At 65.2% G+C, this 11516-nt stretch overlaps 1 protein-coding gene across 3 annotated transcripts; it reads left to right on the top strand.

Annotated features, from left to right (window-relative positions):
• Positions 1-1964: 1964 nt before the first annotated feature.
• STAT6 (signal transducer and activator of transcription 6) lies at positions 1965-11470 on the top strand. 3 transcript variants are annotated; one of them, XM_080635335.1, is made up of 23 exons: positions 1965-2067; positions 3939-4101; positions 4762-4885; positions 5424-5562; positions 6829-6912; positions 6999-7116; positions 7218-7267; positions 7373-7521; positions 7597-7728; positions 7805-7993; positions 8073-8160; positions 8569-8691; positions 8827-8919; positions 9012-9218; positions 9296-9390; positions 9476-9612; positions 9714-9860; positions 9984-10053; positions 10217-10315; positions 10401-10505; positions 10604-10684; positions 10875-11021; positions 11102-11470. In XM_080635335.1, the coding sequence occupies exons 3-23, from the start codon at positions 4770-4772 to the stop codon at positions 11274-11276; spliced, it is 2544 nt and encodes an 847-aa protein (XP_080491461.1). In that variant the 5' UTR covers positions 1965-2067; positions 3939-4101; positions 4762-4769; the 3' UTR covers positions 11277-11470. The 3 variants fall into 3 exon arrangements, with proteins under 3 accessions (XP_080491461.1, XP_080491459.1, XP_080491460.1); XM_080635333.1 differs by having other exon boundaries at positions 9981-10053; XM_080635334.1 differs by lacking the exon at positions 3939-4101 and having other exon boundaries at positions 2012-2067; positions 9981-10053.
• The last annotated feature ends 46 nt before the right edge of the window (positions 11471-11516 follow it).

The raw sequence follows: 11516 nt of genomic DNA, 5'->3' as shown, positions 1-11516 counted from the left end.
GCCGGCGGCTCGGCGGCGGCTCGGCGGCTCCTCACGCCGTGCTGCCCGCGGGGCGGCGCGTCCCGGGCCCGCGCACCGACATCCGCGGAGGGAGGGGGCGCGGGGCGGGGGCGGGCGGGGGAGGGACGGGACGGGGCGGGACGGGGCGGGCGGAACCTCGGGACCCTCCGGACCCTCCGGGCTGGGCGGCGGCGGCGGCGGCGGAGAAGGGGGGCGAGGGGAGGGAAAGGGAAAGGGGAGGGGGGGGCGGAGGGGATGGATGGATGGATGGAGGGATGGAGAGCGCTCGCCGCCGCGCCCGCCTGACGTCACCGTGCGCGCGCCGCCGCCGCCTCGCGCGCTCCCGTTGGGGAGCGCGGAGGGGAGGCGGGCGGGGGGGGGGAAGAGTGAGGGGGGTCCTACGCGGCGGCCGCTCGGTGCGCATGCGTACGGGGTACCGGGACTGTCCCCCCCCACCCGGTGCGGGCAGGGGCACGGCCCGGTGCGGGCTCGGTATAAGCGCGGTGCGGTGCGGGCCGGCGCTGCCGCTGCGGTACCCACGCGTGGTTGCCGGGCCCTGCGATGCCCCCCCCCCCCTCCCCAAGTTCGGGGCGGAGGCGCCGCTGCGGATCAAGCACAGGACGGAGAACAAACGGTGCCCGGGACGGGGGAGCCTCGGCCCCGCTTCCCCCGCGGCCACCGGGCAGTCCCGGGGGACCCTCTGCACGGGGTCGCCATCCCAAGTACGTCCGTGCGAGCCCCCCCTCGATCCCCCCCATCCCTTCTCCTCGGTGGGTCCCCGTGGGACGGCTCCGTTTTGTCACCCCAGAGACCCCCTCATCACCACGGTATGATGTCAGAGCCGGAGCCCTGACGTCAGAGCCGGAGCCATGACATCATTCATCTGTCACAGCATCCCCCCAGTCCGCTGCCTGCACGGGGCTGAGGCCGGGTGCTGGGGGGGGGGGTTTGCAATCTGCAACCCCCCCCGAGTGATGTCACTTGTTAAAACAATGACGTCACTCGCCCGCCCCACCCCGTGAGGCAGCAGCGCTGGCAGAAGCTGCTGCACCAGATGTTTGTGAGGAAGATCCAGATGTTCTGGGAAGCCGCCCCTGCAGAAGGGCGGGGGGGGGGGGATGTCCCGGGGGCGGCGGAGGAGGAAGGGGGGAGCCGAAGGGCTGCTCGGTCCCGTCCCCTCACGGGGGCCCCCGGAGGTTGCGCAAGCCCCGCCGAGTGGAGACGACCGGATTCCTCCCTCGAGTGGCCCCCGGACAGAGACCCCCTTCCCCGCAGGGTGCTGCCCCGAACCAGGATCTGGGGAGGGGGACCCCGTCTGCCCCCCCAGGACACCCGGGGCTGGACGGTGGGGGACAGCACCCGGTGCAAAGGGGGGTCAGCGGATACGGCGCCACGTCTGATACCCGTAACGGCCACGAGCACCGAGGGGTCACCAGCGCCGCGGCGCGAAGAGCGATGGGGACAACGCGTGGAAGCGACCCCAGAGCTTCGGACCGCGGGGGTCCTGCGGCGGCCCTGCCCCGGCACCGGCAGCCCCCGCCCCGGAGGCACCGGCGGTGCGGCAGCGCTCCCTGGCGGCCCCGCCGTGGCCCTCCCCGATGCGGCCCCCTCCGCTCCGATGAGGGGTGTCGGGGCAGCCCCAAGAGCACCCCGGGGTGGGCAACGGGCCCATCCGGTCCCCGCGTGGGTATCCCCGTGAAGGGACCCCGTTCCCATCCTCGGGCCGGCACAGGAAGGGGCACGGGACCGGGTGCGGGAGCGGGGTGTGTGGGTACCAGAAACGGGGCAGATGCGGAGCTCGGGGCGGGCGGGGGCACCGGGCGGGCGCGGGGCTCGGGCGGGTCTCTGCAGTGGCCGCGGGTGCCGGTGTCGGGGCCGTTCCATCGCCGGTGCCGCCCCCCCGCACGCACCCGCCGCCCGCGCGTCTCCTCCCCCTTCCTGGTGCTCGGCGCTTTCCGCCGGAGCGGGGCAGCCGCGGGACCCGGCCCGGCCGCGCCCGCCGCCGCCATGGAGTGAGGGGTGCGCGGCCCGGCCCGGCCGCCCCCCACGACCGGCGGCTCCCGCCAGGTAACGGCGCTGCGGGCGGGACGGGGGCGCGGGGCCGGGACCGGGACCGGCGGCGGGGCCGAGGCCTCAGGGAGCGCCCGTTCGGGGGGGCCCGTCACGGCACCGGGGGCTGCGGGGGGGAGCGGAGGCACTGCCCGGTGTCACTGCGGCGTTTTGGGGTGCGATGGAGAAGGGGGTCCGCATCTGCGGGAGCCAGGGCTGGGCTGAGCTGGGCTTGGGCCGGTGTCGAGGCTCCCGTTGGCCTCGTAGATGGCCCTAAGAAGAGCTTCCACTGGCAGGGAGCGTCCGGTTGAGGCAGCCGCTGCGGGGTCCACAGTGTCCTCCCTGCAGCGCCATCCCCGGGGTTCCACTGGCCAGGGCAGTGGTGCTGTGGTCACAGAGTGGTGGCCCCCCCCCAGCACCGTGGGGAAGCCGAGGCGTGGTGAGGGGCAGTGAGGTCTCTCAGGCTGCATCCCTATGGAGGCAAAGGTGGAACAGAGCCCAGGTGTCCTGAATGTCAAGAGCCTCACAACCTCGGAGCATCTGACCCGGGAAAAGCCCCTGGGAAATCTCTGCTCTGTGCCCCGGCGGATGAGGAGGGTGCAGAGGGATGTGTGTACCCACAGGCTGCCAGCTCCCGGTACTGGGCTGGGACATGGCCAAGGGCAGGGGGGAACTGGCCTGGAGTGGGATCCCTCCCGGTCCCTAAGGGTAGGGCTGCATTCTGCTGCCAGGAGGTGCCTGTGTTTACCGAGTAACAGCAGTGAGGGCAATGGCAGCTCTCGCCTCTAGGATGGGGACTTGGTTTCCCTGTGAGTAAGCAGAAAGCCCCTGCTAGGAGCACGGGGGTCCCTGATCCCCCCTCCTCCACCAGAGCTGCCAAGGAGGCAAAGTGGCCCCTTGGGTAGAGGAGGAAGCGAAAGCGGCTGCGCCGGGGTGGTTTGGGCAGGGGGAGCCGGCACGGGGCACACCCCGGGGCCGTATCCTGCCGCGGGGTTTCCCCGGGAGGCAGCTCCCTGGCCGAGCACGTGTCCCATTGGGGGCCCGAATGTGGCTTCCCCGGCCACATCTCATCTCCTTGCTGTTGCATCAGGCCTGGTCACTTGCTGCCATGGGAGCCTCTGCTCTGGAGTGCCACCTTGGGGGTATGAGCCCTGTGGGAGGTTGGGGTGCATCTGCAGTGGTTGGGGTAGGTGTATGCTTGTCCTGGGGCAAGGGTCTGGAGCTCTGTCCCCAGTCACTACCCTGTTTCCTTCTCCAAAGCACTGTGGAGGTGCTGATGCAGCAAACCCTGCGTGGCTTGATCCTGTGGCAGTGCAGGGTGCTGGGTCTTGGCAGGGAAACGCTCTTCTGCAGAAAGAGCAGAGGAGGAAAACATGGAAATGAGGAGAGGAAGAAAATAGGGCACGGCTGAGCCGAAGGAGCTGCTGTGATTGATGCCAGGAGGGGACGGGCCTGTCCCCACCCTTGGAGCTTCTTCGAGCCGTTGTCCCCTGGGTTGGAAGGGAGCTGGGAACTGGGGAGGAGGAGCACAGCACCTCCTGCAGCCTCTGAGCATATTCAGGCATGCCCAGCTTTACGTTCCAGGTTGCCACTTCCCAGCCAGCAGCTTTCTTCCAAGCAGAAATACAGGTTTGATTCTGTATTCAGATAAGAGGGGAGGCTGGGGATTGCATCCCGAGGATCACTGCACCAGAGGCTGCTTTTCCCCTCTCGCTTCCCTGCATCCCGGCAGCTGCGACCTCCCCGATGCCATGGGCAGAGCGAGGGCAGCCCCGGGGTGTCCCTGGTCGCAGCGGGCCGGGCCGGAGCGGCGCTGGCAGCCGCGGCGCGGTTGTTGTGCGCTCCGTGCGACGTTGCCCCAGTGACGCCGGCTTCCTTCCCCTCGCAAGGCTCCCCAGAGCCTCCCCGGCAGCTCCACCTCCGCCACCGTGACGTGACGCGGCTCCTGTTTGCGGTCGGGGCACGGGAAGCCAACCCTCGGGGTCCCGGAGCCATCCCGGACGTGTCCGAGCGGCAGGATCCAGCCTCTGCCCCCGGGGAACCGGCAGCGAGGTGCGTCCGCAGGCGGCGCAGAGACCCCCCCCCCTTTCCTCCCGTGCTGGGCCCTATGAGCGGGGCAGGGGGAGGAAGGGGATGGAGCCGTTTGGAAGAGGCACGGAGCGGGCGGGCTGCTGGGCACAGGGAGGGATTCTCGGAGCTGCAATGCCGGGGCCTGAAGGAGCCGCGACGCCGCCCACTCCCAGCGCTGGAATTCCCTGCGGAGTTTCCCATCTAGCGCCTCATTCCAGGCCTCTTCGTGCTTTCCATGACCCCCCTGTTTACGGGGGGCGGCTGGGGAATGGTTCGGGGGAGCAGCAGAGCTGTCTCGCACTCTTCCTGCTCCACCAGTGGTTCTCCCACCTCTCCTGTGCCGAGACCGTCAGCGCTCACTCATCCCTCCCCATTGTCCTTGTACATTGCCCACGGCAGCAGGCGCAGGGATTCCCCAGAGATGCAGGGAACTGAGGCACAAGCTGGCTGCCCGCCTGACCAGGATTGCCCAAGAGGCTGATCCTGGATCAGCTCCTTCTTCCTGCTCCTCCTCCTCTGCAGCAGCCCTGACCCCACGGAGCAGCAGGTTCAGATGGAGCAGGCACAAGCAGCAGCTCTCGGAGGAGCTGGGCTGGGGGCTCTGGGTGCTGCCCTATGGCCCCTCCTCCTGTTTCTCCACAGTTCCCAAGATGTCCCTCTGGAGCATCGTCTCCCATATGCCACCGGAGGAATTCAGTGGCCTCTTCACGGAGTTTCCCCGTAGCCTGCGCTGTGTCCTGGCTGACTGGCTGGAGAACCAGCCCTGGTGAGGCCCCAGAGGCACTGCCTCTTCATCAGGGACTGTAGCACTAGGACAAGGGGTGATGGGTTTGAACTGAAACAGGGGAAGTTTAGGTTAGATATAAGGAAGAGGTTCTTTACTGTGAGGGTGGTGAGGCGCTGGCACAGGGTGCCCAAGGGTGCTGTGAATGCTCCATCCCTGGCAGTGTCCAAAACCAGGTTGGACGGAGTCTTGAGTGACGTGGTTTAGTGTGAGGCATCCGTGCCCATGGCAGGGGCTTGGAACTGGATGATCTTAAGGTCCTTTCCAACCCAAATCAGTCCAGGATTCTATGGTGGAGGCAGATGCACATTTGGGAGAGGTTCTAGGAGGTCACGTCCTCCCCAGGGAACCGTCTTGCCCTTGTTCATGCACCAAATTGCCCCCACAAACACAGCCAGCACTGGGTGGCAGCAGGAAGGTGGCTGTCCCGCTCCTCCGTGGCACAAGTGTGTGGTTCAGGGTTGCACAGGGGATGGTGGAGGATTCCTGCCCATCCACTCAACCCTTTTCCCCTCTCCAGGGAGTTCATCAATGGCTCGGATGCCTTCTGCACCAGCGTGGCCAGCGGGATGCTCTCGGCCATGCTGGAGAAGCTCCGCAGCGCTGCCAGCAGCGACGGGCAGCAGTGCCAGATCCTCCAGCAAGTCAATGGCATCGAGGTGCGTGGCGCTGGGCACGGGGCTCCTTGGGGCTGTGTCACACCGGGGTCCATTTGGTTCTATTCTGCTTCGGATTTGGTTCAAGCACCGCTTGAAGGGGTCGATGCCCCCCCTATGGAAGGCCAGCACCATCCATAAGCAATGAGCTTGTGTGGACTCAGCCATTGGGGGTTTTGGGGTGCTGCCAGCCCCCACCTCACCAGATGTTCCCCATGTTCTGCTTGAGCAGTTGATGCCTCCTTCCTCCACACCATGTGCTGTGTGCCCTGCCTTGTGCCGTGCCACGTTTCCTCCTGCTGCATGGGCATGGGCGTGCGCTGGGTTTCTTTTGCTGGGCTTTCACTCTGTACCGAATTTGAACCCTTTCTGTCTCTCTTCCACCTTCTGTGATTGCAGATTTAACCCCTCTCCTCTCTGCTGCCAGCGAAACTCTTGGCATAAGGGCTGAGTGCTGCTCATTCTGGCTGCAAGCTCTGCTTTTTGGGTAACAGACACTTCTAATCTCCAGCATTTGGGAAGGGGTCAGCTTTAGTCGTCACTTCCAGGGAGCGGGGTGGCTTTCCAAAGCGTTTTGAAGCTGCTATAGGAAAACCCGCAGCTGTTTGAGCTGAGGGTGTTTAAACAAGAGCCACCCTCCCATGTTCCCTCCTCCTCATCCCGTAACAGCAAACCCTTATCTCTCCCGAGCTGCCTACCGCATCCAAGCCCTGTCAGGAGGCAAAGGCCTGGAGCTGGAGCTCTCCCATGAGGCAGGCTGGTGGGAGACCAAACCTGGCCCTTCTGTCCCCCGGTGCTGTGTCCAGACATGGGGCAGGAGCAGAGGGTCCGGATTGGTTGAATGGGAAGCATCCGACATTCCTGGTTTGGGAAGTAGCTGATGTGGGAAGCGTGTGCAGGCCGGAGGAGATGATGTGGGACACAGGGAGCAGAGCCAGCAGGGAAATTCCTCTGCTCGCGTTCTATGGAAGGCATTGATCCACCCGGGCCAGGCCAGCAGGGAGGATCTTCCCTGGGCGTCAGGCTTGGGATACTTGGCAGCAATAGACGATTTGCTTTGGTTGGATTGTTTGCCTGGTCCAGTTCTCATTTGAAATGGATTCATTTCTGTTTTGATGCACAGCTCAGGGTGGGAATTACCAGCATTCCCATGGATCGGGTCTTGAAACCCCATAACCTGACTTAGCACCAGAAGGCATGGCTGGGATGGGAGGATGCTGGGGATGCGGGGATCATGTCCTGCCCCACTGATGCTCTGCCTTCCTGCAGAACATGTACCGGCGGGACCCGCTGCGCCTGGTGTCCATCCTGAGAGCGATCCTGGATGGGGAGAAAGCCGCTGTGCTCAAGAGGGTGCGTGGTCCCTGCTCCCCTCTTGTGGCACCGCAGGGCATGGGGTGGGCTCTGGGCACTGCTCACCACGCTCTGCTCTGCCCCAGGACCATCACCTACCCCTCAGCTTCCACCGGCGGCAGGAGGAGCTCAAGTTCAACCTGGGGCTGCAGCGGCTGCAGCATCGCGTGCACCGGATCCAGGCGCTCCGGGATGCTCCCACAGGTGAGGGGATGCATCAGGATGGGGCCCATGGGGCAGCGCGTCCTGCAGTACTCAGACACCATCTCCCCACACTAATGGGGGTGCCCCATCCTTCTCCACAGCCTCTTTGCAGGACCCACAGCTAAAGACGGAAGCAAAAGCCCCAGAGAGCGTGAGTGGGGTCTGGGTACCAGGGGGAAGAGCAGCACCTCTGGGGCAGGAGAGGGTTTGGTGCCCTGCAGGAGATGGCACAGGGCTGTGGGTTGATGCCCCACAGGAGCTGCCCACCCTGATCCTGGAGGCTGTGAAAGAGCTGGAGGCAGCCAAGCAGCAGGTACTGAAGAGGATCCAGATCTGGAAGAGGCAGCAGCAGTTGGCAGGGAACGGGGCTCAATTTGAGGAGAACCTGGCTCCGCTGCAGAAGAGGTGAGTGGCACAGGGCAGGGATGGGGGATCCGGAGCAGGGCTGTGGCTGAGGGTCCCCCTTTCCCCTCGGTTCAGGTGCGAGAACCTGGCCGAGATTCACTTCCAGCTGCATCAACAAGTGATGGGAGCGAGCGCGGAGCTGGGGGCTGAGCTGGTACCCAGGCTCCGGGAGCGGCTCAATGAGGTCTTATCCAGCCTGGTCAAGAGGTAACGGTGGCATTGGGGTGAGGGGGGTCTGCAGCGGCGGTGCTGTGCTGAGCACCATCGATACCTGTGTCCCCAGCTCCTTCCTGGTGGAGAAGCAGCCCCCGCAGGTCCTGAAGACCCAAACCAAGTTCCAAGCCAGCGTCCGGTTCCTGCTGGGCCCGCGGCTGCTGAAGGCATCGGCCAAGCCCTACATGGTGCGGGCTGAAATGGTGACGGAGAAGCAGGCGCGGGAGCTGGCGCTCAGCGCCTACAGCAGCACCCTCAGGTGAGGGGCCGGGGGCTCAGCACAGGGCAAGGGGGCTGCAAGTGTCAACCATAGCCCCTGACCCTTTCCTCTGCCCCAGCGAGAGCACCGGGGAGATCATGCACAACGTGGTGGCCCTGGAGACCAACCCCACCAGCGGGACCTGCTGCGCCAACTTCAAGAATGTGGTGAGTGCCATCAGCGAGGGATGGGATGGGATGGGATGGAATGGGGTGGGAGCTTTGGGATGGGAGCGATGGGATGGGATGGGGTGAGAGCTTTGGGATGGAATGGGATGGGATGGGATGAGATGAGATGGGAGCGATGGGATGGGATGGGGTGGGAGCTTTGGGATGGGATGGGGATGGGATGGAATGGGATGGGGTGAGAGCTATGGGATGGGATGGGATAAGATGAGATGGGAGCGATGGGGTGGGAGCTTTGGGATGGGATGGGGATGGGATGGGAGCTTTGGGATGGGATGGGGATGGGATGGGATGGGAGCTTTGGGATGGGATGGGGATGGGATGGGATGGGATGGCATGGGGGTCCCCAAGGCTTGCCCAGAGGTGATGCTCGGCTCCCCTCCTACCCAGCTGCTGAAGAAGATCAAGCGCTGCGAGCGGAAGGGGTCTGAGTCGGTGACGGAGGAGAAGTGCGCGGTCCTGTTCAGCACCTCCGTGGCCCTGACCGCCAGCAACCTCTCCATCCACCTCCAGGTACCAGCGCCATTCCCATGGGATAGGGCTGGGCAATGCTGTGTCCCCTATAGGACACCCTGGTACATCCTGGGCAGCCCCATCTCAGCCAGGGTGGCCTCAGGACTGATGGGGGGCCGTTGTCTCTGCCCCCAGGTCCTGTCTCTGCCCATCGTGGTCATTGTCCATGGGAACCAGGACAACAACGCCAAAGCCACGGTCCTGTGGGATAACGCCTTCTCCGAGATCGTGAGTGCCACGGGACAAGGAGATGCCGGGATGCTGGGGTTGGGCCCGGCTCCGGGATGGACAGGTCCTGACGCCATCCTGCCCTGCCGCAGGACCGGGTGCCCTTTGTGGTGGCCGAGCGGGTGCCCTGGGACAAGATGTGCGACACGCTGAACCTGAAGTTCATGGCCGAGGTGCAGACCACCAAAGGGCTCCTCAGGGAGCACTACTTCTTCCTGGCACAGAAGATCTTTAATGACTACAGTGCCAGCCTTGAGGACTTCCAGAGCCGCAGCGTGTCCTGGGCCCAGTTCAATAAGGTTACTGGGAGAGCTGGTCTGGGTGAGCAGGGACCAGCGTGGCCCTGGGCATCCTCACACCCTCTCTTCTACCCCAGGAGATCCTGCCCGGTCGGGGATTCACCTTCTGGCAGTGGTTTGATGGAGTCCTCGACCTCACCAAGAGGTGCCTCAAGAGTTACTGGTCTGATAGGTGAGTACCCGGGGCCAAGCGGGACTCCAGAGCAGCTCCAGGACCAGAGCTGGGGATCCCCGGTCCCACCTGCACATCCCTGCAGGCTCATCATCGGCTTCATCAGCAAGCAGTACGTCTGCAAGCTCCTGAGCACGAAGCCCGATGGGACCTTCCTGCTGCGCTTCAGCGACTCCGAGATTGGGGGTGTCACCATTGCCCACGTTATCCGGGGCAACGATGGTGCGTTGGGGGCATGGGGGCTGCTCTTGGTGCTGTCACCGTGGCCTGGGGACATCGGGTGTTACGAGCTCATGATGGAGCCCTGTGCTGTCTCCCTTCAGGCACCAGCCAGGTAGAGAACATCCAACCCTTCTCTGCCAAGGACCTGTCCATCCGCTCCCTTGGCGACCGCATCCGGGACCTGGGGCAGCTCCGCAACCTCTACCCCAACACCCCCAAGGACCAGGCCTTCGGGAGCCACTACAACAGTGAGCAGGAGGGGAGCAGAGATGGGCAATGCTGTGGGGAGCTCAGGGGGGTTTGAGCAGAGGGGCAGAGAGGGTTGGCATGGCTGGGGTGGTGGGTGAGGGATGCTTCTCCTCTCTGAGCAGAAGAGCAGACAGGCAAGGACGGCCGGGGTTATGTCTCCACCGCCATCAAGATGACAGTGGAAAGCGAAAGGTGGGTGTTTGTGCAAGATCCCCCGTAGGGATCCTGAGCCTCCCATGGGGATCCCGAATCCCCCCCATGGGCTGCACTGGAGCACATCTGTGAGCACTGCCTTGCCCATGCCCAGAGGCTGGACCACACCAGCCCTGTGCCCATGGCAACGATGCGCTTGCAGGGACCAGCATCCCCAGGGCGCTGCAGGGACCCTCCCCGAGGCCCCCCCGGCTCCGATGTTCAACCTGCCCATGCTGCAGCCGGTCCTCAGCCCCATGTGGTGAGTGCCCGGGGCAGAGGCAGCCGCACCGGGGTGCAGGGGGGCTGTGGAGGGGTGCTAACACCGCCATGTGTCTACATTGCAGCCCCCCCGCTCCCTTCTGCCCCCCGCCCGTCCCCACGGGCTACCCCACAGGTGAGAGCAGCGTCAACGTGATGGTCACCAGCAACCTCGGGTCCTCCTTCCCCAGGTAGGAGCGGTGCTGGCTGAAGGCACTGGGGGCAGGTTGGGCCCCCCCATGGCCCCCACGGAGGGGGGTGTTTCCCCATGCGCTCCTCCTCCCCGCAGCACATCCCCGATGCTTTCTCCATCCCTGGCCATGGACCCGCCGCTGCCTCGCTGCGAGGACCTTGCCCTCAGGAACCCATTGTAAGACTCAGCACATGGGTACGGGGGGGGGTATCCAGCCCTGACCCCCCCTTCTCCCACCCCAAGGGACCTTCCCTGGCTGAGCAGTGCTCACCCTGCTGCTGACCTAGCCAAGCACTTCCCCTCTGGGGAAGCACCAAGGGGGTACCCCATGGCTTACATCACCCCCCCCTTTCTTTGCCCCCCCCAGGACCTTCATGCCCAACCAGTACATGACTGGGGAGGCCTCACAGATGCTGTCGGGGGGGCCCTCGCCGGAGCCCCGGGATGAGGAGATGCTTGAGCTGGCCCCATTGACGCTGATGGTGGACCCACCGCTCCAGAGCAGCCAGAGGTGGTAAGCACGAGTGGGGGGGACACCATTGGGGTGCCTGATGGGGGGGATGCCCTGAGTCACCCTGTGCCTCCCCTGCCCAGGCTGCCCAGCATGGACCAGCCGCCCTGCTCGGACCTGGACCAGTTCCTGCAGGAGATGTCAGTGGAGGGCCCCCCCTTCCCGCCCCCCCCCCAGCACAGTGGGTACCCCAATGCCTCCTGCTGGGGCCTGGGGGAGTCCCGGTGGGATGACAGCATCCGACCGGGGCACGCGTGAGGGGGATGCTGGGGAGGGGACATTGGACTGTGCCCCCCCCCGCCTCCCAAGGCATCACCAGGTTTACACGGCTTGGGGGGGGGGGGGATTTTGGGTAACACTCGGGTGAATCTGCTGCACTTCGGAGCCCGGAGCTGCCGCCCTGTATGCAGGGACCCCCCCCAGCCCCCCCGTACCACGGGACACACATTGGGACCCCCTCACTAAGCCCAGAGATAGCGCTTGCTTTGGGGTTTGTGA

Source organism: Psittacula echo, assembly GCF_963264785.1.
Source record: "Psittacula echo genome assembly, chromosome: 27".
Classification (NCBI taxonomy): domain Eukaryota; kingdom Metazoa; phylum Chordata; class Aves; order Psittaciformes; family Psittacidae; genus Psittacula; species Psittacula echo.
This window is presented reverse-complemented; position numbering and strand designations above follow the sequence as displayed.

Bases quoted from the DNA above. Each gene is read 5' to 3' on its own strand.
- STAT6 (XM_080635333.1), top strand. From the start codon at position 4,770: ATGTCCCTCTGGAGCATCGTCTCCCATATGCCACCGGAGGAATTCAGT. The intron at 6,913-6,998 runs GTGCGTGGTCCC...GCTCTGCCCCAG, and splicing joins AAGCCGCTGTGCTCAAGAGG to GACCATCACCTACCCCTCAG. The intron at 9,391-9,475 runs GTGAGTACCCGG...ACATCCCTGCAG, and splicing joins AAGAGTTACTGGTCTGATAG to GCTCATCATCGGCTTCATCA.